At 32.0% G+C, this 27,979-nt stretch overlaps 3 protein-coding genes across 5 annotated transcripts; 2 read left to right on the plus strand and 1 right to left on the minus strand.

Moving 5' to 3' along the window:
* Positions 1-2,926: 2,926 nt before the first annotated feature.
* Positions 2,927-6,816, plus strand: LOC145033738 (serine/threonine-protein kinase D6PKL1-like). The gene is made up of 3 exons (XM_078982292.1): positions 2,927-3,188; positions 4,150-5,765; positions 5,853-6,816. The coding sequence occupies exons 2-3, from the start codon at positions 4,267-4,269 to the stop codon at positions 6,709-6,711; spliced, it is 2,358 nt and encodes a 785-aa protein (XP_078838418.1). The 5' UTR covers positions 2,927-3,188; positions 4,150-4,266; the 3' UTR covers positions 6,712-6,816.
* A 1,877-nt stretch (positions 6,817-8,693) lies between these two features.
* LOC144997449 (protein BUD31 homolog 2-like) lies at positions 8,694-10,082 on the plus strand. Of its 2 annotated transcripts, none has more exons than XM_078957362.1 (4): positions 8,694-8,913; positions 9,212-9,313; positions 9,461-9,648; positions 9,781-10,082. In XM_078957362.1, the coding sequence occupies exons 2-4, from the start codon at positions 9,220-9,222 to the stop codon at positions 9,934-9,936; spliced, it is 438 nt and encodes a 145-aa protein (XP_078813488.1). In that variant the 5' UTR covers positions 8,694-8,913; positions 9,212-9,219; the 3' UTR covers positions 9,937-10,082. The 2 variants fall into 2 exon arrangements, with proteins under 2 accessions (XP_078813488.1, XP_078813496.1); XM_078957370.1 differs by having other exon boundaries at positions 8,694-8,868.
* A 10,099-nt stretch (positions 10,083-20,181) lies between these two features.
* Positions 20,182-22,614, minus strand: LOC145033752 (uncharacterized). 2 transcript variants are annotated; one of them, XM_078982299.1, is made up of 4 exons: positions 22,096-22,614; positions 20,821-20,931; positions 20,640-20,720; positions 20,182-20,532 (listed from the first exon to the last, which is right to left on the minus strand). In XM_078982299.1, the coding sequence occupies exons 1-4, from the start codon at positions 22,357-22,359 to the stop codon at positions 20,455-20,457; spliced, it is 534 nt and encodes a 177-aa protein (XP_078838425.1). In that variant the 5' UTR covers positions 22,360-22,614; the 3' UTR covers positions 20,182-20,454. The 2 variants fall into 2 exon arrangements, with proteins under 2 accessions (XP_078838425.1, XP_078838430.1); XM_078982304.1 differs by having other exon boundaries at positions 20,182-20,529; positions 22,096-22,611.
* Positions 22,615-27,979: the final 5,365 nt, after the last annotated feature.

Raw genomic sequence — 27,979 nt, forward strand, 5'->3', positions numbered from 1 at the left:
TTTTATATGTTTTTTTCATTGTTATAAGTTTTATAAAATAAATTGTAACACAAATAAAAAAATATTTAAGATTAAATTTGAGGAATAAATACTTTAAAAATCAAAATTAGACCGTAAATATAAAATGGATGGAATATCAAAAACATACTATCACATTACCTAAATAACCAATACTATTGTATAAAAATACTGATATACTATAAACAAAAAACATGCACTCTCCCGATCGGTAGTACACTCGAAAGTGAAAGTATAGGTTTTCCACCACCCCTTAACTATTATATAGAATTAAAAATATAAATAAATAAATAAATAAAAATCGATCCAGCTATGTCTAAAATCTTCTTTTAAATACTCAACATGTCTAAAACCCTTCGTTGGGATTCCGGATACTATGTAACACACGAATCCTATGAAAAATATCTATTAAAAAAATGTATTTTCAATAAGATCGGAAAGAGTAAAAAAAAAAAAGGTTTACTGAGCAAATTTGTCGTGTTACGAACCTGATTAATCATATGGATTATCTTGACATTTTTTAAATAGTAAGAAATAAATTACGTTTATTCCCATCAAGGATATTATACTACCAAATGATCATTTTCTCCCGAAACTATTTTAAATAACCTTATAATTAGCAAATTAATTTTTGCAGATTTCTTTTAACTATATGAGATTACCAACGAAAAACCTATTATTCTACTAAATTACCCATACACTGTGAAATAACTTTTAATCGTATTTCACGATAGTTATATCATAAAATAAATATCAAATATAACTTTTTAATACCGTCAAACATAAACCATCTGTGATTTATTTTGAGAAATTGATTTATTATGAAAACTATGTTTTAAAATCGTTCAAAAACACTATCCAAGTTTCGTTTATTCAAAGAACATCATAAAAGTAATGTTTTTGTACAAAAAATATCAATAAAGTACACACTTTGTTCAAATGACACTTTATACCAACAGGAGAGGGGAGGGGCATGATATTACAGGTAAAAACTAATTAAATAAAAAAACAAGGGCAAATGAGTCAAAATGGTAACTATGTTTCAAAATCGTTTTAAAAACAACATCCAAGTATTTTATGTTCAATAAACACCATCCAAGTAACATATTTGTACAAATAACCAACGCACTATACGTTTTGTATAAATGTTTTCTACTGCTAACCGACTTCATGTTTTTTTTGAACGACATAAACTTTAAATAAAAATACTAGCTAGATGCTAGCAAAAAAAGAACACAATAGTTCAAAATTATATGATTAGATTTTTGACCCATGGAGTCCAACTTTGATTGATCTTAGTAATTCTATAGCAAAACCATTTAAATGCAAAAGGCTACAATATTATCAAGCATGGTAGCTTTTCTATATTGTTATACCGGAATACCATAACATTCATATAAGACCATAGAACCCAACGAAGTGTCATAAAAACCAATTCCAAAATTTTATGTTTTAACTAGACCGCTGTATGCAAATCACTCCATTGAAACATATATGTGACGTTCGAAAACTAACGAATATCCATGTGCATTCAAACCCGCATTCTTTGCCATCTCACAAGCCAAATCACAAATGAAAAATAAACGATCAACATATTGTAAATAGCTAGAACAATAGGACACAAAGATGAGTCAACCTTAATCTCTCTTTTATCTAAGTTCACTCGAATAGGAAGACGGTCAATAACTAACTGCCAAACAAAAACGTTGACCGTTATAGGAACAAAATTATTCCACCTAATAGTTGGTGACAAAAAATTAATTGATATATTCATCTTTTATATATTGATTTATGGCTTCTTTATAAATGAATGACTTTTTTTTTCCTCTTATTACTTCTTTTTCTGCTAAATCATTGATACTGAACTTAAACTCACACATTTTAAAGACACTGAAAGGTATTTGATGATGCAAACCTTTATTGTTGTGAGTACCCTTCTCGAATTTGGACATCAAACATGATGACTAATCCTGATCAAAAGTTCATGGTAAGCTTAACTGAAAGATTTTTTTATGTCATTCTCTTATATATTTGCTTGGTTATTTGATTCATTTTTTTTGAATACGAAGACTAATCCTAGAAAAAAAAAGTTTAGGGTTTGTCCCAACCGAATAGTAAGCTTATTTGAAAGCTTTATGATGTCCTCCTATATATTAGATTGTTATGTGATTAATATTTTGAATATGAAGGATCCAAGGGGATAAATTTCCATAAATAGCTTCATATTAAAAAAATGAATCAAATAATCAAACAAATATACATGAGAAGAATATGATAAAGCTTTATGTTAAACTTACAAGACAAAAAATGAATCAAATAATCAAACAAATATACATGAGAAGAATATGATAAAGCTTTATGTTAAACTTACAAGACAAAACTTGAACTTTTTATTAGGATTAGTCTGCATGGTTGATGTCCAAATTCAAGAAGCGTACCTATAGCTACAAATGTTTGCATCATCAAATATCTTATATATCTTTGAAATGTGTAACCTTGAGTTGGAGATCATCGATTTAGTAGAAGAAGAAGCCATCATATGAGAAAAAGAAATCATTCGTTCATGAAGAAGCGTTGAATCGATTTATAAAGGAGAAAAATATCAATTAATGTCATGTCACCAATAAACAAGGAGATCAGCATAAGCTAGTTTTGGACATCAAACACAACTTAAATAATATTTTTTTTGAATTCTCCAAAGTCATTTTCTCATTTATTTTTAGGAAGCAGCTAAACATATGGTTTTATTGAAAAAAAATTTTTTTATCACATCTAACCCAACACAAAAAATTATAAATGACTGATTTTAACGAGATTCAAGGAATAAGGAAGGCAAGGCATTTAACATCTAACATTTTCATCCAAGGAAGTGGGACCCAAACAGTGTTTGATAGGGATCCAGATACAGAGATGTTGAGGGTCCATCGTCCAAATCGGATACTGTCGTTATACGCCTACATCCATCACACTCAAACATGGCCTTTCACTCCCCCCATCTGCTACCACAGTCCACAGATGCTCTGCGATTTTACCTCAGATTCCAAACCCCTAACCTAGCGTTTCAATTTCCCACTTCTACTCACAGAACACTTTCTCTCTCATTTCAACAAATAATCCAACCCTAGATCTCCCAAGTCTCAATCTGCATTCGTAATATTCATGTAACTGATGTAAGTGCTCAACTACTCTCGATCCACTTTTTATCTCTTTTTCTGTACTTAAAACTTATTTAATATCAGATGTCGGAGTTTGTTCCCAGCCTCCCATCGAAAACTCCGCGTTTGAACTCCCAATGTTTTTATTTTTATCGTTCTTATCTTATCTGTTTTAACTGTTAAATCTTTACTTTCTATGTGCGAATCTGCTTGATACATCAACTAATTGGAAGGCAAGTTTTTCTATTAATTGGCTCGCTGTGCATTCTAGTGTTGATTTTGATGCTTTATTTTAGCTTTAATGTCTGTGCTTATGGTTCTGATACACAGTTGCTAAAGTGAGATTTCGTTTTCGATTGTTTTTATGCTCTCGAGTTTTCGTTTGGTAAGTATCGGATGAAATGGCAAAACAGAAGCTATTTAAATTCAGTAGATCTCCTCTTGGTATATACAACTAGTAATCTATTTTGATCTCCCAGAGCGAATCATAAGAAAGATACTGCTTGCCTATTGTGAATGGTTTCTCGAGATTTTTCTAGATTGTAGTCTGTAGATCACATATTTTGCTGCATATCTATCGATGTATTGCATATTTGATTTGATTGAAATGTTGATACCCAATGGCTTAATCACCTGGAATTAAGCTGGAAAACGAACATCAAACCCTAATACTTCAGGGAATTGAGTAGAAACAAACTATCTGCTATGACACTCTTAAAACGTGCACCATTTTCACATTGTTGATCTTGTTTTCAATATATTTTCAAAGCAAATGAAAGAATCCTCCTTGTGGGGACCTTGGAGCTAAAAAGCACTTTTCAGGACCCTTTTCTTTGTTCATATGCATTTTCATTTTCTTGAGTTCTTTTCGTAACAGTGAGCTGTGCTGGTATTCTTTATAACATTAAATGATGATGAAAAAAAAAAGCAGAAAAGGCGATCTATCTGACTTTGCTTTCCATTGGTCCCATTGCAGGATTCCTTCCACATATATTTTTCCTAGAAAATTCTAATAGTATGTTCTTCATACCTGGATTCTCCCCTTAACCCATTGCACTGTGTAATTATCACATTGAGGCAAACATTGCAATAAATGGGTTCACTTTATGGCACACACGAGATTGTTGAGTTAAATGATGAACCTAAAGTGAGTGATTATTCCAATCGTTATCACCAATCAAGGGCAAAAGAGAAAGAGAAAAAGCCTCAAGGGTACAGTAGATATATAGAAGATGACATCAACAAGCTATTTGAAGGTATCAATATCAGAACTTCATTCAATGGCTCCAGTTATTCAGATGAAACAGGTGGCAACACACCAAGAAAAAACCAAAACCCATCAAAGAAACCAATGAGAATGAGCTATTCATCTTCCTCCGGAATCGGGTATTCCGAACCCGTGTCTTTGAAACAAGCTTTACGGGGTTTATGTATTTCTCAAGCTTCAGAAATGGCTGCCATCAAACGACATTCAATGCCTCCAGGCTCTCCCGCTCTTTCCGATTCCGGTAAGTTGACCGATTTCTACAAGTCCTTTGTTAAAGGCACTGATTCCGGTTCCGGTTCCGGTTCCGTTTCCGTTTCTTCCATGAATCAAGAAAGCACATCAAGAACTTCAGCAAAGATTCCGAGTCTTGAAAAGTCAACAATTAGTGTCAAAGTAAAACCTCCACAAAAGCTGAATGAGATTTTACTCGTACCGGAATCGGAAAGTAGTCAAGAACCAATACAAGAAAAGAATTCCATTCCTTCTCCACCTTCGTGTATTCCAACCGAAACTTCATCGGAATCAGTCAATTCCGAAGTTAACATTATAAAGAATAATCTTACACCAAGTAAGTCAACCCCAAAGTCACGCTATAAAGGAAAGTCAACTCGTGTAGTCAAGACTGTAATTCGAAACAAGAACCTCGTGAAGAAAAAGTCAAAGCAAGAATTCACCTCATCTCCTGAAACCAATCTAATATGCCAAAAATGCCACTGTACAATGAAAGAATCCAAAAAAGAACAACAACAACAACAACCGAATAAAGACTCTTCAAAATCACCACTTTCCACCATCACATTGATAAGCAATAAGAACTCAAAATACAAAGATAAAGGCGAATTCACCCAAAGCTCAAATAGCAGCATTTGTGAATACAGTTCAAGTACTAGCATAAGTGAAGACAGAAATCTCAGTGGGTGTATTATCATAAACAGACCTCACATGTCAAAAGACATAAGATGGCAAGCGATTAATCATATGATGAAACAAAACGGGTTTCTAGGGTTAGGACATTTCAATCTGTTGAAGAAACTCGGGTGTGGGGATATTGGTACTGTTTATCTCGCTGAATTAATCGGGACTAATTACCCTTTTGCCATTAAAATCATGGATAATGAGTTTTTAGAAAGAAGACAAAAAATGCCCAGAGCTCACATGGAAAGAGAGATTTTAAGCATTCTTGATCACCCGTTTCTCCCTACACTCTACGCTCATTTTGTATCTGAAAACTTGTCGTGTCTGGTTATGGAGTATTGTCCAGGTGGCGATCTTCATGTCCTGAGACAGAAACAACCCGCTAGATTCTTTCATGAACAAGCTGCAAGGTATGCAAGTTCTAGCATTCTGCAATTTCAACTTAACATTATTTATTTTACCAATTTTACTAAAATAGACATTGAAATTGAATGTAGATTCTATGTCGCTGAAGTCCTTCTTGCTCTTGAATACCTTCATATGCTTGGGATTGTTTATCGAGATTTAAAACCCGAAAATATTTTAGTCCGAGAAGATGGACACATCATGGTGACTGATTTTGACCTTTCTCTTCGTTGCTCCGTGAACCCGGTTCTCCTCCGATCACCTTCAACGGGTCCGGGTTCGGGTCCGGGGCCCACAGAGCCACCTAGGATGTCGGGTCCATGTGCTGGTTCCAGTTGTATCGATCCTTTCTGTATGAAACCCACATGTCAGGTTCAAGTCTCATGTTTCCGACCACCAAAAGGTCGGAAAACAAAACCAGACCCCGCCGGGGAACGCCGGAAACTTCCACAGATGGTGGCTGAGCCGACGGAGGCTCGGTCAAATTCATTTGTCGGGACACACGAGTATTTGGCGCCTGAAATTATAAAAGGAGAAGGACATGGGAGTGCGGTTGATTGGTGGACGTTTGGGATATTTCTATACGAGCTTTTGTACGGGAGAACGCCGTTTAAAGGTCCTGGGAACGATCAGACGTTGGCGAATGTTGTTTTGGAGAGTCTTAGGTTTCCGGAAACGCCGCTGGTTAGTTTTCAGGCGAGGGATTTGATTAAAGGGTTGTTGGCGAAAGAGCCGGAGAATCGGTTGGGGTTTCATAGAGGGGCGGCGGAGATTAAACGGCATCCGTTTTTTGATGGGCTGAATTGGGCTTTGATACGGTGTGCGTCTCCACCGGAATTGCCGGAGGCGTATGACGTGGCGGTGTCTAAGGCGGCGGCGTTAGAGAAAGCGAAAAAGTATTTGGATTATAATGGGGGTTCTGGAGGGGGTCTGGAGTTTGAGTTATTTTAAGATTGTGGAAGTTGAAAGTTATTGGCCGAGTTTTGTAATCGATAATCGGCGCACTTGTACAAACTATTGCTTAGAATTATGAAATTTCAGACCCATTTGCATCCACTTCCACCATCTTCACGATTTAAAAAGAAAAAACAACTGTATATTTGATCAACCAAATCAAATGTAAAACAATATTTTGTAAAATGCTAAATTGTTACTCAATTATTAGGAAAATGAAGCAACGAAGTTTTCAAAATATGTAAAAAAAGTTAATTATTTTTTTAGTTCACAAAATACCATTGAAGTATACTTTTTATATAGAGAATGAATACCAACAAAGTCCGCATGCGTTTAAAAAAATATCTTTGTTTTAGATACACAAAATACCATTAAAATATACCATTTGTACATAGAATACCAACAAAATATATATTTTAGTACAAAAAATATCATTGAAACGTTGAAAATATTCAAAAAATATCATTGTTTATAAGAGCACTTTTGTGAACTTTGTTGTTTCCTGATTATATAAATAGCAGTCATCGGAGATCATTTATCGTTGTACCAATTCACACAAGCTATGCACTCTCTTTTGTTCCCTTGCTTGATCAGTTTGTATCTAAATACAATCATAGAAAAACGCATAACTAATAATCCATCGATTAGGATGCAAGTTATTCAAGCGCTCTAACATATGTGCTTCTTTCTCTACTTTAACTACAAATCATCATCAAATCAGTCACATGTTCCTGATCATTCATCTCTTATTGGTTTCGGAGAATTAAATCCAACCCCTACTCTCTACATCCACATTTAGGAATTCTCATGACATAATGTCACACTCGTTTCTCCTTTGTGTCCCTCTTGTGACGCAACACTAATGAACGGCTAACCTTGATGTATAATAGGTGTATCTATATAATGTATATATGATTTAGGTTTGTGGCATATAATGCGATTAGGAAGCAAAAACATTTAACTAATGTTATTACACACTCACTTCTTATATTACCACAAGAATAATCGAGTGAGGGAATGAAAGAGATTGCACAACTGTTGTGAACTGATATGACAATGCATGATCTTTTGTGATTGTGTTCTACATAATCTATCAACAACGAAGTTAACAAAAAATGCAGTATTTTTTGAACATTTTGGAAATCTCATTATGCTTTTAAGTCACTTTTCCATTTATCTGAAGTAACCAGTTACCAGAAGATTTTATTTAAACATATGTGTATTTTGTTGAGATTTTGTATACAAATACTGTACTTTAATGGTATTTTTTGTACTAAAAAAACAACAATGATAATTTTTGAACATTTTAGAAATAAAGTAACCTAATGGTTATCTATAATAACCGGTTCAATGATATTTTGTGAAAAAAAACAATTATCTTTTTTGTATATTTTAAAATTTTCGTTACCGTTTTAAGTTATTTTCCCATCATTGTTTACGAACTAAGTAAATTACACAGTTTATTTTAAAAATAATAAAGATTCTGATCAATGATAACTGAAGTCTAATTTTTTTTTTTTCTTTTTGGTTTAGAAAGTTTATCTAATATAATATGTTGGAAAAAAATAAAAAAGTAAATTGGTCAGATAAAAATGGCCATAACGATTAACGAATGATATTATTAAAAATCCACATACGTTGATAAAAACTTGATGGGCCAACCTTATATTATCCATCCGGGAATCTTGAGATTCAACATGTTTTTCTAAATAGTTTGGTTCAACTACTTGAACCAATCGATCATGTATTCAGTCGAATTAAAAAAAAAAAAAAAAAAAAAAAAAAAAAAAAAAAAAAAAAAACCTAATTATTATTGAGCCAAAATAGAATACGTAGGGTTACGGTGATCATTCATTAAAAATAAATTATATGATTATATTAAAAAAAAAAAAAAAAATTACTGACTCAAAATTTGTAATAAACGGGTCATTTGATGGATCAACGGGTCAATCCATTAAAAGTTAAAACGGTATTGAAAGTTTGGGTTTTGAAATTGAACATAAACCGCCTTCACTCTCTTCCCCTCAATCCGCATGTATTGATTCTCATCTTCAAGATCGCCTATAACACAATCATCGTCTGGTGACTCTACTCGGCAGAGCAACCACGACCACGACCATAACTGCAGCTCCGATTCTACATTCTCCGGTGAAGGTTCTTTCCTCTGCTTCCACCCAACGTCTCCTCTTCCAGTAACAAGTAATTCTGAATTCCTTCCAATTTTTCGAGAACTTCTACACCGTCGATTCCTCCAATGTTTCCCGATTTATTTATTTCTGATCTATAAATTAGAATCTTGCTATTCAAAATTTAAGTTATATGTTATTTTAAACTTGTTACAGTGAATTTGAAGCTGATTTCTGAAAACCCTAAGTTTGAATCTGAAACCCCCAATTGCTTTTTGTCCCTAACCTACAGTAGATAAATAGTAAATTCTTCTGGTATCTTAGTTATGGAATCCGTTGTGTTTACTTATGGTACTGAATAATCATTGCAGTCGTAAACATGCCTAAGGTGAAGACAAACCGCGTGAAATACCCCGAGGGCTGGGAATTCATAGAACCAACTCTTCTCGAATTACAGGCAAAAATGAGAGAAGGTAAAACTCCCTCGAAAATTACAATAATTTCATTATCTGATCACATTGATATGCAACTACTTCACTTTCTGCAAATTCCAAGAGGCTATAATGCTCTTAAAGTCTTAACAACAATATCTTCTTTTTCTTCCCTTTTTATATGGGCAGCTGAGAACGATCCACATGATGGGAAGAGAAAATGTGAGACCCTGTGGCCAATCTTCAAAATTGCACACCAGAAAAGTCGCTATGTCTTTGATCTTTATCATCGTAGGAAGGAAATTTCTCCAGAACTGTATGAATTTTGCTTGGATCAAGGGTATGCTGATCGTAACATCATTGCAAAATGGAAAAAGGCAAGAAAGATAGATAACTGATTTTCTATTTAGTTTTTTCCTTCAGTTTTCATGATTCTTAAAAGCTATCTATATGCCTTTGGCTTTTATGAATGTCATTTTTGTAACCACAATGATCATGCATGATTTCAGGCTGGATATGAAAGACTTTGCTGTTTAAGATGCATTCAACCACGTGATCACAACTTTCAAACAACGTGTGTTTGTAGAGTGCCTAAACATCTGAGGGAGGAAAAGGTGATAGAGTGTGTGCATTGTGGATGCAAAGGCTGTGCTAGTGGTGATTGATCACTTATTTTGTACCAAATTGAACTTTTGTGTTTGTTATTATACTTTTAGACAAACATTTGGGTCTAAAATGACCTTGCTATGTACTCTTATGTGCTTCTTGATGTTTTCTATTAGTTAAAAGTTTGAACATTTATTTTCAAAAAGACCCTTATATCTGGCAAAAAGTTTTCTTTGGACCAAAATGGAAAGAACCTTCAATTAGCTAACTCGGATAGATTTATATAAATGTTTTTGCGTCTACTAATTTAAATACTAAAGGTTATGTGTCTGCAAACCTAAATGGAATGTATTATAAATGATTTTGTATATGAACATGTGGATAACAAAGGTTTTGTTTCTGTTAATCTGAAGGTTGAAGGTTCTACTCAAAACATTGCATTAACTGTTCACTATCACCTAGACATAAACAAAACATATATGAAATAAGTATCTTTTCAAAATGAACTAGCTCATCTTTACGAGTTCTATCTCTTCTCGAGTTAATTATCATTGTCCTTTATGATTTCTTTCTTAGTTTCAACTTTGATTTTGTTGTTTGTGGATTTGAGACTTCACCAAGAAATGGTACAAATTCATGTTTCAAACTAGGTACTCGGATTTTAGATTGATTCTTCAATTTTCAACGTATGAAAATCACATTGCATAGTATGTATTTAGCAATTAAACAATAAAGAACATATAACAAAAACAACGAATGTACCCTAACAACATTAGAACATCTAAGAAAAACATATTCTAAGTTTTTAACCCTAAAATTGAATCTGTTTTAGATAAGTTTTTCACGTTTTACTAGAGTTTTCATTTCAGACTATTTTTAAAATATTGTTAACAATAAAAAAACCTATGACAGTAATGTGATAGTTTGATAGTGAAAATATCCGTTAGACTTTATGTATATTTCATCTGTATAAATAGTACAACTGAGTATACGGTATTTACAATAAGGACCCTATACTATACAAGATAAATAAATAAACATAAACTAACACTCTCCCTCAGTTTGAGCAGGGGGTCACTAATGCTTAAACTGTTAGAATAGTCTAGAAATAATAATTGTGTAGGAAGTCCTTTTGTAAAAATATAAGCAAACTGATGAGTAGATGAAACATATAAAACACACACTTGACTATAACGTGTCCCTTAACAAAATGCAATTTTATTTTCATGTGTTTGGTTCGTTGGTGCTAAACTGGTTTAGAAGCCAAGTACACGACATTGGCATTGTCACGAAAGACGACTATAGTACGAGATAAGGGACATGGCAGTTCAAGAAGGCGGTTGCGAAGCCAAGAAGATTTTGCAACAACATTAGCTACCCCGTATACTCGGCTTCAACACTAGATCAAGAAACAACATGTTGATACGTGGAAGACCAAGAGATAAGATTATCACTAAGATAGACACAAAACGCAAAAGTAGAACGACGAGTTTGAGGACAACCCGCCCAATCAACAGCAGAATAAGAAACCAAACGATCGAAATGAGATGGATGTATGTAAAGACCATGAAACATGGTACCATGAAGGTAGCGAAGAATACACTTGAGAGCAAAGCAATGAGGTTCACAAGGAACATGCATATAAAGACATTTTTGAATCACGTATGCAATATTTGGACGAGTAGAAGTGAGATATTGTTGAAGCTAGCAGGCCTGTTATGAGTGAAGTTGGGTTGACCGAGAGGCTATTGTTGGTCTGAGAAAATAGATTGGGCCGAGCCGGATGGAGATGGGACGCTGGGCTAGGAAGGATGAACATTGGCTAGGCTTGAGGCGCTCCATAGGCTGATGGACTGAACAAAGATGTTGTTGGTACGGTGCAACGTTGAAGACATATGCTTGTTGAGGAGCTTGAAAAAAATTATGACTTAATGGTTGTTGTCTAAGAACACCAGCATAATGACTGTTGAGGCAGCCATATGGTTTCGACCAAACTATATTTGGACCTAATTTGGTTAAGCTTGATATCATGCTTTCATTAGCCCTAAATATTATTTGTAAATATGTTTTATGTTATTATACCTCCAACTAAAGAGATTATAACATGTTTTTTAATGTTCGATATTGAATAACTACATATAATATATTGACAATGTTGTATCCTATATCAAAATTACTGGTTTCGCTACTGGTATAATGTCAGGGCCGACCTTAAGCATGTGTCGGGTGTGCGACCGCACATGACCTGTGTCGTTTAGTGGTTTGGTTTTTTTTAAAATATATTGTATTACCTCGATATATAAAAGTTTTGAGGATACAATCAAGAAGAGGCTACAAGTGAGATGATTAAAGCGCTTGTCAATCAATGTTCCTAGTTCTAGATTGAAACCAAATGTCATCAATGCGTTTATTTTTATTTTTATTTTATATATTATTATTATTATTATTATTATTATTATTATTTTGGTATTAGGTTATTCCATCCTATATTCCTCAAATTGAAGCCACGCATCACACAAATATCATTCATTAAATAAATACTTAAATAAATACCATTAAGGCTGATTATCATATTAGTCTTATATAGTTTATTTTAATTATTTAACTAGTTTATAACCCGTAAGAACCATATTATAAAAATAATTATATTTTTATAGTAAAACTTAAAATTATTAATCAATTATTTCAAATAAACTATTGTAAATAATTTATTAATTAAGAGATATTTTTTAATTATATAAAATTATAATCATTGATTTAAATAAATACATGAAATTATATCATTGTATAATACATATTTATTTTATTTTATTTTATTTTAATGTTATTAATTTAATGTAATTAAAATGTGAAATTTGAAATGAAGAATCAATTATCAGTTATTAATTTAATGTAATTAGAGTAATAAATTTAAAATTTATAATAGAGCATTAATAGACTCATATTTAGCATGATAAACGACATATAATATTAATGCTGAATTTTAATATCTTGACATTTATTAATAGGAAACTAAACTTACTTATTTATTAAAATATGGAGTTCATTTTATTTATAATTCAAATTTTTTATATTTTAGTTTATAATCATAAGTTTACATTGTTACTGGCATCGTTCCTTCTTGAATTTGGACGTTTGATTTAGTCAATTGAATTATAAAACTTTATTTTTATATTTATAATTTTTTATCGAATATTTGAATGATTACTGTTATTTTCTTTTCGAAGAATTTTGTCTCCTAAGTATATTTCTTAGTAAAAAACAAAGAAAGGCAACAAGAGTTGAAGAACTAACGAAGGCTAAAAGTTGAACAATTTTGCTTTAGATAAGGTCATGAGAGTTTTGCGATTCCTTTAGCTATATAAAATTATCTATTGTCTTACCGTTCTTTTGTTTTGGTTTATGTTATAATAATTATAGCAGAATTAATAATTTTTTGTTATAAATAAAATATATATATATATATATATATATATATATATATATATATATATATATATATATATATATATATATATATATATATATATCCTTATCCATTTCACTTCTTTGGTTTTGTTCCAAAGCGTCCTTGCAAACTTGATGATTTCCTCCTCAACTTTTAGTGCCCTTGCGTTTCTCTTTTTTCACCAACTCTTTTGTTTCCACCTACTCTCCTATTTTTTGAATGTCCGGAGGATTCTTCACTTGCAGCTACGTGTTGGGTTGAGTCAGGGGTTTCCGTTTCGGTGCATTGAACTTCATCAAAGCCATGCTCAGTGTATTCAGGAGTAGGAAGGGGGAGTGTAGAAGATGGCCCCCAACTATCAAAGTCGGTAAAGGTTAAACCTTCAAATAATTTGGTGCACAGATAGGGAAAAGGAGGGGTACAGTTTTCAAAGTTCCTACAATCTTGTTCAACTGTTTAAAATTTTGAAATTATCAAACCATTAAAAGAAAATAATCATATTTTTACTATTTGTTTTATAATTAGACGAATATATATTACCTTCGTCTCCGTCTCATATTGTTCGTCTGTCAAATTAAATTTATTTGTTAAAGGATCATATATATTTCCGGTTTTGCTTTTAAGTTTCACCCAAGCTTGATAACTTCCTTTGTAGTAGTCTTAGTGGTTTCTCATCTGTTTTTAGTCAACGACTAAACTGTGTTCCTTTAATAATTTTTCGGCTACAACTTTCCATGAATTTGGTTTGAGGGCATTACCCTCACGACCATTAGTGGTTACTTCATGGATACAAACATCAAGAAAAGTTTTGTCTAAACTTTGGTCCCAAATAATTCTAGATTTCCTTTGTGACATGTCTATAATAAAAAAAACAATATATATATATATATATATATATATATATATATATATATATATATATATATATATATATATATATATATATATATATATATATATATATATAACAAACAACAAATACAACCAAAAATCAACATGTATATACAAAAAAACAGCATATAAAACCAAAAGGCAACATCCATTTACAAAAAAAAACATATATAACCAAAATTCAACATTTATATACAAAAAATAGCATATATAACCAAAATTCAGCATCAAAATTCAACATTTATATACAAAAAATAGCATATATAACCAAAATTCAGCATGTATATACAAAAAGAACAACATATATAACCAAAATTAAGCATGTATAAACAAAAAAGAGCATGTATAACCAAAATTTAGCATGTGTATAAAAAACAACATACATGTAACCAAATTTCTGCATTTATATACAGAAAGAAAAGCATACATGTTCATCATTTCAGCATGTATGTTAAAAAAAACAGCACATTTATAACTAAAATTCTGCATATATATACAAAAAACAACATTTACAATCAAAATTTTACATATATATACAAAAAAAAAAAAAAAAAAAAAAAAAAAAAAACAACATATATATTAGTTAGTTCAGCATGTATGTTCAAAAAACAACATATATATTCACAAAAAACAGCATATTGTTCACAAAAATCAACATATTTGAACAAAAATCAACAGGTTCTAATAACCACAACATGAATGTATACTTCAATAACCACAAAAACATGTTCTAATTCCGATTTCAACGACAAAAACAAGTATAATGCACAAATTTTAAAAAATAACAAATTCTAGAAAAAAAACTTGTTCACAGAAACATGTTTTGATTTTGATTTCACTCATAATTTCGAAATCAGGAAAAAAGAAAGATTAATTGAAAACCCTTGTTGATGGATCGTGGGAAAAAAGAATCTTGTTGATTGATCGACAAAAGGAGAAGATGAAACCTCTGGGGTGGAGCTGTGGGGCAGTGGTGGGCTGCTTGGCGGGAGGAGGTTGGCCGGCGACGAAAGATGGAGGCGATGGAAGGTGGATAGAACCGATGATGGGGTGATCGAAGATTGCAGCGACCAAATGCATGTGGTTTTTTTGTTAGGGCACAAATGTCCAAGGCGTCCTTTTTTTCCATTTAGACTTCTTTTTGTGGCTTTGCTGGAAAGCCCAATCTTACAGGGAAAAACGAAGTTTTTTATGTGAATCAAACGGTCTTTCCGACCCATTCGGCCGAAAAGATGTTTTTGGGGTTGGAAAGACACTTATCAAACAGGGCCTTAAGTCCCGGGGGACATTGTCCCAATGCCTTTTTTCTTGATAACTTTACCAAACTTCCTTTGCAAATTTCTAATTGGCCAAAAGTCACAAGTTTTCAATTTTTCTCACCCCTAAGATTTCATCAAAACCTATTTTATCAAAAACATCAAGACACTCCAATGTGATAATGGCACCGTATACAATGATTTATGGATCCATGCGTTTTGTCAAAACAATGGCATCACATTTCGTTTATCATGCCGTCACACTTCCTCGCAAAATAAAAAGTCGAAAAAAACATATGAGCCATAAATAATGTCATTCGAATCCTTCTCATACCTACCACCCCAATAAACAAGCTACAAAGTTCTACCATGTATGCATTCCTTTGTACACAAACCACCATGGCTGGTCCTGAAGAATTAAATATCCTGAAAGGCCCAGGACGAGCCAGAAAAAAAAAGAGCCCTTATCATTATTATAAGTTTTGATTTTTAAATAAAAATATATAATAATATAAAATTGAGCCATGTGCAGATGTCCACTTTGTCCCCCCCCCCCCCCCCCCCCCCCCAATGCCCCCTATGCCAACCACCATGGATTTAAATGTTATAATTTACACATCCACAAGATAATCATTTCATGACATGTCATATTATTTTTATTTTGAGACAACAATATACTATACTAATCCTAAATTATTCCATCTATGTCCATTGCGAGACTTGGACCCTTGACTTGCGCAACACCGGATACCGTTAGGCTAGAAGCCCTTTGGTACATGTCATATTCAACAAACAAATCTTTTCACTTGTAATAAGAATGACACTTGTCATTGACCCTTACATCTTCATCAGCCCACCTTTGACCTTGGTGTTGGTTATCCCTTGCGCAATCCCAACCCACCGGGTCTTCTATCCCCACCCCATTGACAATTCTAGCCCAACATTCATATTCTCATGGGCCATCGTTTACACCCTCTTAGCCTTCCCCAACCCATGTTGCATCCCCTCCACCCCATCACAACTTCCACTAAACAATACACAAACACAAGAACCATCAATTCAAACACCATTTTCACGTGTTGTTGACCATCTTAACATGTATTATTATGGACATAACCAAGTCCAAAATTCTTTTTAATATGTATGTTTCTTGCTCTATCTCTCCCACTCCTCGAAATCATAAGAATGTTCTATCTAACCTAAATTGGAAATGTGTCGATAAATTTAATTCTCGTTGAAAATAAGGCATGGTTTCTTGTCCCAAGACAAATGTGTTTGTAATTCATTCCATGTGGATTTTGAAACCTAATATGAAATATGATGTTTTTTTGAAAGTTTTAAAGCTTGCATTGTTGATGATAGACACTCAAACAAGTTGGTATTTAATATTTAGAAAATTGTAGTCTGGTTATTAAACGGACTACTATCAAAACCGTCATCAGTCTATCCATCTCTAGATCACGGCCTATTCAACAATCAGACGTTAAAAATGGATTTTTACACGACAACCTACAAGAAGCCCTTTACATGCATCATGCCTTGGATTTCCATGACATGAAAAGGCCTAACCATGTTTATTTTCTCAAAAAAAATCTTTGTACAGATTCAAGCAAGCCCCACAAGCTTGGTACACCCGATTTTCAGATTATGTCTCCATCAGTTTTATTCATAGTTGATGTGATCACTTTCTTTTTATTTTACCTACTCGGTTTTGATGTTTCCTATCTTTTATTATATGTTGACGGCACATCATCACCACCCCATCCCAAATATTAGCACTTTCTCTCATGTTTTGGATTGTGAATGAATTTATAATGAAAAATCTTGGACAATTGAGTGATTTTTCTAGAATGACATCACATGCCATGATAACAATATATTTCTACACAAAACTCAATATGCAAAAGAAATAATTGACCTTGCGGGCATGTCTACATGCAAACCTACACAAACACCGGTCGATACCAACTCCAAGTTAGACATTTGTACAAGGATGCTTTTTGTGACCCCCACTCTTTAACGTACTTTAGTCGAGGCCCTTCAGTATCTTACATTTACAAGACCGGATATTACATATGATGTCCAATAGGTTTGTTTGCACATGGATGATTCATGTGTTGGCCACATGAACACGCTAAAAAGAATCATTCGATATATCCATGGTACTCTCTCCTTTGGTCTTCACTATGTAATTGACTAATATTCCCGCCATCTAGTTTTCGAAGGCCATGTGTGATTGAGCAAGTTGCACTTGCTTTTGGGTCGGGCCTAAAAGAGAGAGCCTTGTCATCCCCATTTTTAATGTTATTTGATATGAGCCTCATATTCTTTGTTTTCTTAATAAACCAAAGACCTTTGACCAAAACAAGTCCAGTATGGATGCTCTAAAACTCATACGAGTCTCTTGAATGAATTTGTTATTGTACGTATACTGACACGTGCAGGAGTTCGTAGCCATTGTTGGATAAAAGGACTATAAATTCCCAGTTTAAAGAATGAAACGCAGGAAAAATATCTCAATAACCTCGACTCTTTTTAATAATATGTCAAACAACTATAGTAAAATATTAAAATGTACAAAACCATAAATGTTTAATAATACATGGAACACAATTTAACCGATAAATTAGTTAATATTACAAATATTTCGTCATTTAAAACCTTATCTAACAACCACACTACCTACTTTTAATTAGAGTTAGCCCATCTAACTATCTAAGACATATCCGATCCTATTCAATATTCATATCCGGGTTGTGCATCAAACTTGGGGACAGTTTAACAACCTGTTTGGGATCAGTCTTGAACTTAAACAAATTTATACAACTCCACATAACATAACTTTATTAATTATTGTCCAAATTTAATTTAATATAATAAACACTAACATGCTCTTTCGTTCACAGTGTAATATTTTACTTGTATGCTACAACCAATGCATGTGGTAATTCCAACCTTTTGTGGCTTAGCATTGAATAAAGTGATTAAAGTAAAGAATAATCACAACTGTCGATCGAACTTTCTTGTATTTGTACAGAGGGACTAAAAAAGCATTTAATTACAAAAGCAAGGGGTTCTTTTTTCTATTAAGTGATTAAAGTAACGTAGGAATGTTGTCCTCCAGCTTGTCCTATGCCCACCATTCACATGTCAGTTCGCACTTATTGTAAACCTCCAATTTTTTCATAGGCGGGTAGGATCCGGTGGTTGTAGTGATTCCCAACTGTCCAACCATATTTATATTATCTAAATACCAAAAAAAACACCATGGCAACAAATTATCTTGCATTTTACAAAATTTTAATATTAGATATTCTTAAAATAGTTTGGTGTTCAAGACAATTAAGATAATAGGTTACTTAACATTTAACTAGTGATTATTATATATAAACTTTATGTTAAAGATAACACCAAAATAATAATATTGCGTTAGTCGTGTTACTTAATGAATACTTTTATTCTAGTTAGATTACTATAGTGACATTTTCTTGCACTTGTTGGTAGGATGCTTTAAATCTTGTTTACCAAATAACTTAGATAACTGTAGAATGTTCTATATCCATTTACCAAAGAACCCATTTATAGGGTTGGCTAAAGAGATCACATTTTATCATATAGACACCCTAATTAATTTTTGAAATATTTTTATTCGTGATTACCCTAAATTCATAAATCTCTGGTGTGTCTCCCTACCCTATATCCATATGTTCAAAATCATGTTTACCAAAAAACCGGAGATAAGTGATTTTCCAAGTTTAATAAGTTTTGATTGTTTCCCTACCATGTATATACTTCTTACTTTCTTAGAGGACATTTATAGATCTGCCTCAACTTCCTCATATACCTCCATCTTGTTACATAAGAACCTAGATATAACTGATATTCTTTTAAGTTCATTAAATCGGCATGTTTCCCCACCCTATATCCACATGATTAAAATCTAGTTTAGCAATGAACCCATATAGTCTAATAACCTATTCACATGTCTCCCCACCCTATATAGATATGCTCAAAATCTTGTATACCAAAGAAATCATATAAACCGATTCTCCTATATGTCTAACAACCTCCACATGTCTCCCCACCTTATATCCACATGTTCAAAATCCCATATAACCGATTTTCCTAGGTTTTATTACCTCCATCCCATATCCACATGTTCAAAATCCCATATAACCAATTTTCCTAGGTGTTATAACCTCCATCCCATATCCACATGTTCAAAATCCCATTTACCAAAAAAAAAAAAAAAAAACCTAGATAACCGATTTCTCTAAGTTTAATAACCACCTCTTGTCCCCTACCTTACATCCACCTCTTATCGAAAACCTTATCTCACATATGTCACACTCCCTAACTTGTAAATTTATGATATGATATATATTAAGCAAACCATAAATATTCATGGCTTTTGTACATGGCAACAATAGATCAAGATGTGGAAATATCAAGTAGCCAGTTGTCATTTTGCACAAAAAATATATATACATGGGCCTATATTGTCATATGCAACCATAAGGAGACATACAATAATTTGGTCCAGTAGTAGTACCACTACCTTGCAGTAATCATTTGGACCACTAAACTTACCCTTCACAAGGCTTGTTTCACTATCAACCATTCATCTTATCTATCTATAAACACATTACACATACAACCTTTTTTAATGCCAAATTCATACAAAATAATAAATAAAAAGACATACAAGGTTAATCGAAATAAAAGAGGTTCTTTGAGACATGATTTTAGTTACAGACCTGTTTTTACAAATGTATTTCCAAACCTAGATCAGCAAAATACAAACTGACAAAAAAAAAAAAAAAAAAACAAAACGCATACAAATTTAAACCAAACCAATATATAAAACACGTAGTAAATAAAGAAAGAAGATAAAACGTCTTCTTTTTTTAATAAAATCTCACACAAACCCTAATTAGATTATCCCCATCAACATCATCATCATCACATCATCATCATTAAACTTATTGTATTGTTTCAACGCTTTTGCTCAGTTCTTCAAGTTTCTTCATCCTCATCTTCTCACTTTCGCTAACCAACTGCTTAATAATTTATTAAACAAAGATGTATAAGTTAATTGACTTGATTCCAAACGGAAAAAAAAGATTCTGTTAACTTTTAACGGAAACTTGAGATTTGAGATACCAACCTCCATCAATCTTGTGATGAGTTGTACTTTTTCTTTGTTCTTTTCATTAAAAGCGTCGAGGGCTTCCTTGTACTCTCTCTCCTATAAATAATAGCAATCGAGAAACAAATTAATAAAAAATTAAATAACTTTTTTTTTTAATTTCGTGACAATTTTGGAAAACGGGAATCCAATTTTATACCTTCTTCTGACAAGTTTGTCCGAGTGGCTTCAATTCTTTGTTGACAGTATCAATCCTTTTACGAACAACTGAAACTTCTTTCTTCATCGGATCTGTTAGGGCTTCGAGTTCCTAATAAATAATTAAATAATTTAGTTTTTTTTTTTTTTTTTTAATAAATTTGAAGGCAACCCACATGGAAACTTGATGATACCCTTGGAAATGGGGTAAACGTAAACCCTTTTGGGTATTGGGGGTAGTAATGTAATTTGATGTCTTTGAATGAGGGGAATGATGTGAGGTGAGTTATTGAAGATAGAGAGGTATAGAGCATAGACATCCATGTGTTAACATTTAAAAATCAAGGACAATAAAGATTCATTCTTTTGTAAGTATAACTTCATAAAGACTTTATATCATTATTTGTTAAGTTCACAACTACTTTATGTCCCACCATTGATTAATGGAACTTGTTATATGATAGATATTTGGAGTTGTATGATATAGGAAGATACCAAAAATGCAGGAATTGAATGTGGTTTTGAGTCAAAAATGGTACAATTTTACATGACTTTTTGCCTTCAAATTAAAGAATCATAAAGATGAGAAGAATTCAAGTGCTTGTTGATATAATTATATAACATGGGTGTGACCATATAAGTGATTAAAAGCTTTAAGGCCGAATGATTCTTTTCAAAAAAAAAAGAAAGTAATCGGAATTTAAATAGATTTGATTTCTTGATCCATTTTGGTTAGGTTGAAACCTTATTGAAATAGATCTATCAAACAAGTTTTTCAGTTGAATTTTACTCTGAAAAAGAAGAATTGATGAGCAAAATACTCAGAGAGAAAGCTCGATGGAATCCGGTTTTACTTTCCCCAAAATTCGATTCTCAAGGAGTCAAAATTGAAGTACTAATCGTTCACCGACATTATTGTTTCAATTTTTTGAGAAGAACACCGAAAACACTGTTCCCCAAATCGTACATGAAAAAACCCCCCAATTTACCTTCCCAAAATCCAACAAATTTGTGCAGATTCCTTTCATATAAACACACGATAACAAAATGGTTGATTTCTAAAAAACAGTATACAGGAAACCCTAAATTTTCATCCAGTAAAACGAACGTGTTAAGTTTTCAATCACGTATAAGAAAATCGTAGAAAAGAGATTTTTTTCCGGTTCGATTTCTGAAACCCTAATTTTAATTCTCGAAAAATTGAAGAATTAAAGAAAAACTGTAAGGTATATGAAAAATTGGGGAAACAGAAAAGGTAAAAAGAGAAGAAGCAAACCTCACGAATACTGGCTAAACGCCTGGTTTCTTCTTCAATTCGACCCAACTGAGCTTGAACCCTTTCCCTAACCTCCAACTTCTTCTTCTCAATCTCTTCCTCTTTAGCCTTAAAAGTAGAAAGAGCAGACCTAGACATCTCTTCGTCTTCTTTGGTCATCAACCCATTGAAGCTTAAGCTGCCGGAGATTTGTCCAGCTTGCATCAGTGTCTGAAGCTGTTCGCTTGATTGCCTCTGTGTTTGTACCTGTGTTTGAGTAGTCATTTCTTGTTCTCTCTTTTTCTTCAACCAGAAAAGGTAAAAAACCCTCCTTCTTCCTCGAATTCCTCTCTTTATCTCTCCAATTGTTTTCTTCTTTTGCTTTAACGTTTTACTTTCCGTTGTGTTTGTATAGTGTATTCAAGAGTGGTGATTAGAGAAGGCAGGCCTAATGCCAAAGTTATGAACCCTTGTAGCCCCACCAGATGAGAGAGAGAGAGAGAGAGAGAGAGAGAGAGAGAGAGATGGGCAGAGTGTATGAAAATCGTGTATACAACGTATATATACATATATATACAAGGGCGTGTATATATTTTGCTGCCAGGGAAGAAGTGGAAATTACCAAACAGCCCATGGATCTTCAATGGAAAGATCATGACTTGAATGGGCCAGACAGAAAGATTCTTTATTATAGTCGTAATCAAAATATTATCCTCCTAATTTTGTCCATGGTTTTCAGAAAATATCATAAATAATCATCAAAATCGAAAATAAAAATACGCAACATTTGTTATTTTTCGATAATAACTTACGTAATATCCTTGGAATTAGTTTAAACTTGTGAATGATAGCCGTGGAATTTATTTTCCCAACTATCTGATACGCTTTCTTGCAAGTAATATCTATGAAATTAATTCGTGGTTTAGATGCATTTAAAAAAATATTTTTTGATTTTTGTATCTTTATCATGAATTTTTATTTTCAATTAAATTGGAAATTGAAGATATAAAAATTAAAATCTATTGTTTTTAAATGGATAAAACTTAAATAAAAATATCCAATGGCGGAGCCACATGAGACGTTGGAGATACTACAGCATTCCCAAAAAAATTGTTTTATGTATATAAAAAAAATTGTAAATATGTTCTATGTTATTGTACTCTAACTAAAAAATAATATAATGTTTTTTAATGTCCTGAATATAATGACTATATAGAATATTTATTGATAATGTTTTTACTATCATATAAAAATTTCTAGCTCCCACTGAAAATATAAACTTACATTTGAAACTACTGGTTGATAAATTTGATGTTTATGTTTAATAAAATTCCTATCACTTTTTACTAGTTTCTGCTTAATAAGTTTAAATCTAAGTGTTGCTATTTCTGGGAAAAAATCCACCAGGTCATTAAGGGCGTGTTCGACACGCGGCGTTTGGGAACATCTGATAGCCCTGTCGAAAATCCCCGATACCTGAATTACCCACCCGATTTTTTCAGGTATCGGGTAAATCGGATAATGGGTAAATTTTTTCGAGTATTCGGGTAACCCAATTTTTTTAAGGTAGGGTATAGTGTACGGTTGTTGGGTTTCGGGTATACTCGAATTATTTTAAAAATTCTTTTCTTTTTTCGTAGAGCTTTTACTCTGTAGCAAATATTTGATCACGCTTAAACTAACTATCATTACTGTAAAACATGAATCTCTCTTATTATGGCAATATGAAATTAACAATATTAAAAACAATTGTTTATATATCACCATGTTCCTTTAAAACTTAATTGTTTTCAAAATTATAGTTTTTATTGCAACTAACAAAGTCATTATCATGACGAAAATTCAGAACATGGCAAAACTTATGATTACAACTATCTTAAACATTTTAAACTTTTAAAATAAGATCTTTAAGTATTTGTTTTTTTAACGTCTTATTATATTAGATTACGCTATTAAAAGATTACTTGATATTTCAAGTATTATTGATAAAAAAATCTCAATGTTCAAAGTTTGAATAACTTTGTTTATGCATCCTTTGTGTGTGTGTGTGTGTGTGTGTGTATATATATATATATATATATATATATATAGGATATAGATCCGGTAAGAAATATTTTTTGGTAGGAAGGTAAGAAGTTTTTTTTCTACATATTTTTTTGACGAACAAAATAAATGAATCACTAGATGATTCATTTGTAAGATGATTCACAATAGAAAATTCCCCAAAAAACATCTTTATGATTCATTTTTAAGTAAATTAAGAAATAATTCATTTTTATGACAATTTTATTGAATATCAACAAAATCATTATATAAATGAATCATCGAGATGTTTTTTTGAGAATTTTTTCTTGTGAATCATCTAATGATTCACTTTGTTTGTTCGTGAAAAAAATATGTAGAAAAAAAACTTCTTACCTTCCTACCAAAAATTTCCTTCTTATTTGATCTTGACTCTCTCTCTCTCTCTCTCTCTCTCTCTCTCTCTATATATATATATATATATATATATATATATATATATATATATATATATATATATATATATAGTAATACCCGAATTACCCAAACTCGACCCACTACCCAAATTACTCGAATTTAATTTGGGTCGGGGTAACGGGTAATTTCTTTAACTTGAAAAACCCGAATTATCCGAAACCCGAAAATTTTACCCGATCAACACCCCTAGCATCTGGCTTCTACCTTCTAAGAAAACACTAGTAAAAAAGAAAAAACATTGTTCGGCGACAGTAATGTTTAACTTTTAGCCTAAACAAAACACTCCAAAATCAAAAGCTACATGGAGTAGTTTTCAACAAAACGCTCCTAAATCAAACGCTAACAGCTACCCACCAATTACTCGCTAACTGCTAACCGCTACCCGCTACCAGCTAGGTTTGCCGAACACACCCTAAGAATCTTATAAAAGGAAAAGGAGATGCAAGTTTCTTGCGCGCCTAACAAATATAGACAATTAAATATCAACTATCTTTTCTTCCTACTTATCTTGCTATCAATGTGAAATAGTAACAAGTGTTGTATTTTGATAAAATTAATTATATTTTAGGACACTTGTCATCATTTTAAATTGGTATCGATATAATTAGAAAGAAAAGTATAAGGATATTTAATTTCTGATATGATTATCATTCTAAATGCAAAGAATACCATTGGTCTAGGCTTAATTCATACCAAGATGTTGATCCGAATCATAGGGATTTTTATCTTGTTGGAGTATTTTCACCCTAAGGTCATCCATAATATTCATCACTAACAATTCTAGTGGTGAGTGTCACATATCACCACATCAACCGCTAGATCTATGGTATATATATCATTACAACACAACTCCACATCATTTTTTTTAAAAAAAAATTTGTTCAAAAATACAATAAAAACATAAATGTTTTTTTACTAGTTTTCATTCAATAAAAAACTACATTAATTAAAAAAAATACATTACTTAAAAAAACTAGAATAAAAAAACAAACAAACATAAATATTCAAAACATTAAAAAAAATATCCGTTCATGTTTCGTTGATATAAATGTTCCGCGACATCTTCTCGAAGATTAAAACACATTTCACTGTTATGAATGTCAACAACTCATGCTAAAAATTCAGTAGTCCTTGGTACAAACTCTTCAATTAGGATAACTACGTCATTCTGATCATACATGTAAATTGTTCTACCTTCATTTTCAATAAATATATTATGTATTATCATACATGCATTTATCATTCATTTAATTCTATCTATATCACATAGTGAAACGTATTTCACTACATATCATGTCTGCTTAAGGTCTCCAAATTCCCTCTTGATATCATTTCTAGTTGATCTATGCATTTTTGTAAAGAACTTTGTCTTTTAGTTTGAGGTACCGAGTATGCTTTCATAAATGTAGAATAACCATGGTATATCACATCACAAAGATAGTAACCATATTTTAAGAATGCTCGTTCACCATGAACGACATATCAGGTGTTTTATCGGTCCAAATATCATTGTAAATAGGGGATTGGCCAAGAACATTAATATTGTTGTTAGACTCCGTAACTCTAAATATCATTGAGATGCAACAACTTTTAGTATTATACTTGGCTTTCCTATATCACCTTGAGTTGATTGACCGCGCCACGTATTTGGACATTTTTCACATGCCACATACGTACAATCAAGGCTATCAATCATTCCTGGAAATCCATGTCTCTCTTCACGAGCCAAATATAATCTCTTAATATCGCGTGCAATAGGTTTACACATATATTCTTTATAATAAGCCTCATACACACATGTGCAAAACCAATCTACATAATCCATTATGATCCTCTCATATACTTCCAAGTACTTGTTGGATGCATCAAAGGTTATACCGTATCCCAAATATCTAAGTGTATCCATATATTTTTGTATACTACTAAAACTCATTATTCCTCTAGCATAATGTTTTTGTTTAAAATAATCAAAGCGGACCTCTAAAGAATTACTAATATGTAAAAATATAGTTTTATTTAGATGGAAATAACATTCGAATTACTCATTACTATAAAGACAATTGTCCACAACGTAATCACATACCAATAAGTCATGTTTGGATCTCGATTAACAACCGCTCTTGTATTTGTAACATCTATCCGCTCTTCATCATGTATGTGTTGCGCAACATGAAGAATGTCGAGATAAATTCTCCCTCGTCATCTGAATCAAAATTCTTAAAGAAATCTATAAATATGTTTTTAAGAGAGTATAAAAGAGATAAATGATCGGTTATAAAGATTTATGTAAATGTTGTGTTTACATAGGTAGTGTGTGTGTGTATGTGTATATATATATATATATATATATATATATATATATATATATATTTGCAGCGTTCAAGAGCTAATCAAGGGTCAAAGGGAGGAATTGCCCTAATCGGTCATTCTCACTCGTCGAATGCATCATGAAAAACAAAGACCACACCCGACCACGAAGGTTCAATGTGGTCTTCACGAACAATGCTCGTGGCCACATGGACCACAACCCCTCTCGCTGCATGTTTTACGGGTGGCCTAATATGCCTATTGCACAAATATATATTGGAAACAATGAAAAAATTGTGAAGAAAATCCAAATGCATTCTCTATATTGGTCGAGAATATATATATATATATATATATATAGGATATAGATCCGGTAAGAAATTTTTTTTGGTAGGAAGGTAAGAAGTTTTTTTTCTACATATTTTTTTAACGAACAAAAAAAATGAATCACTAGATGATTCATTTGTAAGATGATTCACAGGAAAAAATTCTCAAAAAAACCATCTATATGATTCATTTTTAAGTAAATTAAGGAAAAATTCACTTTTATGACAATTTTAGTGAATAACAACAAAATCATTATATAAATGAATCATAGAGATGTTTTATTGAGAATTTTTTTCTTGTGAATCATCTTACAAATGAATCATCTAATGATTCATTTTGTTTGTTCGCGAAAAAAATATATAGAAAAAAAACTTCTTACCTTCCTACCAAAAATTTCCTTCTTATTTGATCTTGACTCTATATATATATATATATATATATATATATATATATATATATATATATATATATATATATATATATATATATATATATATATATATATATATATATATATATATATATATATATATATATATATATATATGACATTTATATTATGTTTGTGTTTTGAAGTTTATTAAAACTTGTGTTGTTAATGAATACTTTGTACATTATGTTTATTATCCTTGTGTATAAATTTGAAACATAATTTGGTCATTTGTATACATTTTTTTCCTGTATTTTGGACAAAAAAAATTTGTGTTTTTATTATTATTTATTTAAAGCCGCATATTTCCTCAGAAATGCTTATGAATAATATGATATCAAA

Source organism: Lactuca saligna, chromosome 1 (assembly GCF_052625555.1).
Source record: "Lactuca saligna cultivar CGN05327 chromosome 1, ASM5262555v1, whole genome shotgun sequence".
Taxonomy (NCBI): domain Eukaryota; kingdom Viridiplantae; phylum Streptophyta; class Magnoliopsida; order Asterales; family Asteraceae; genus Lactuca; species Lactuca saligna.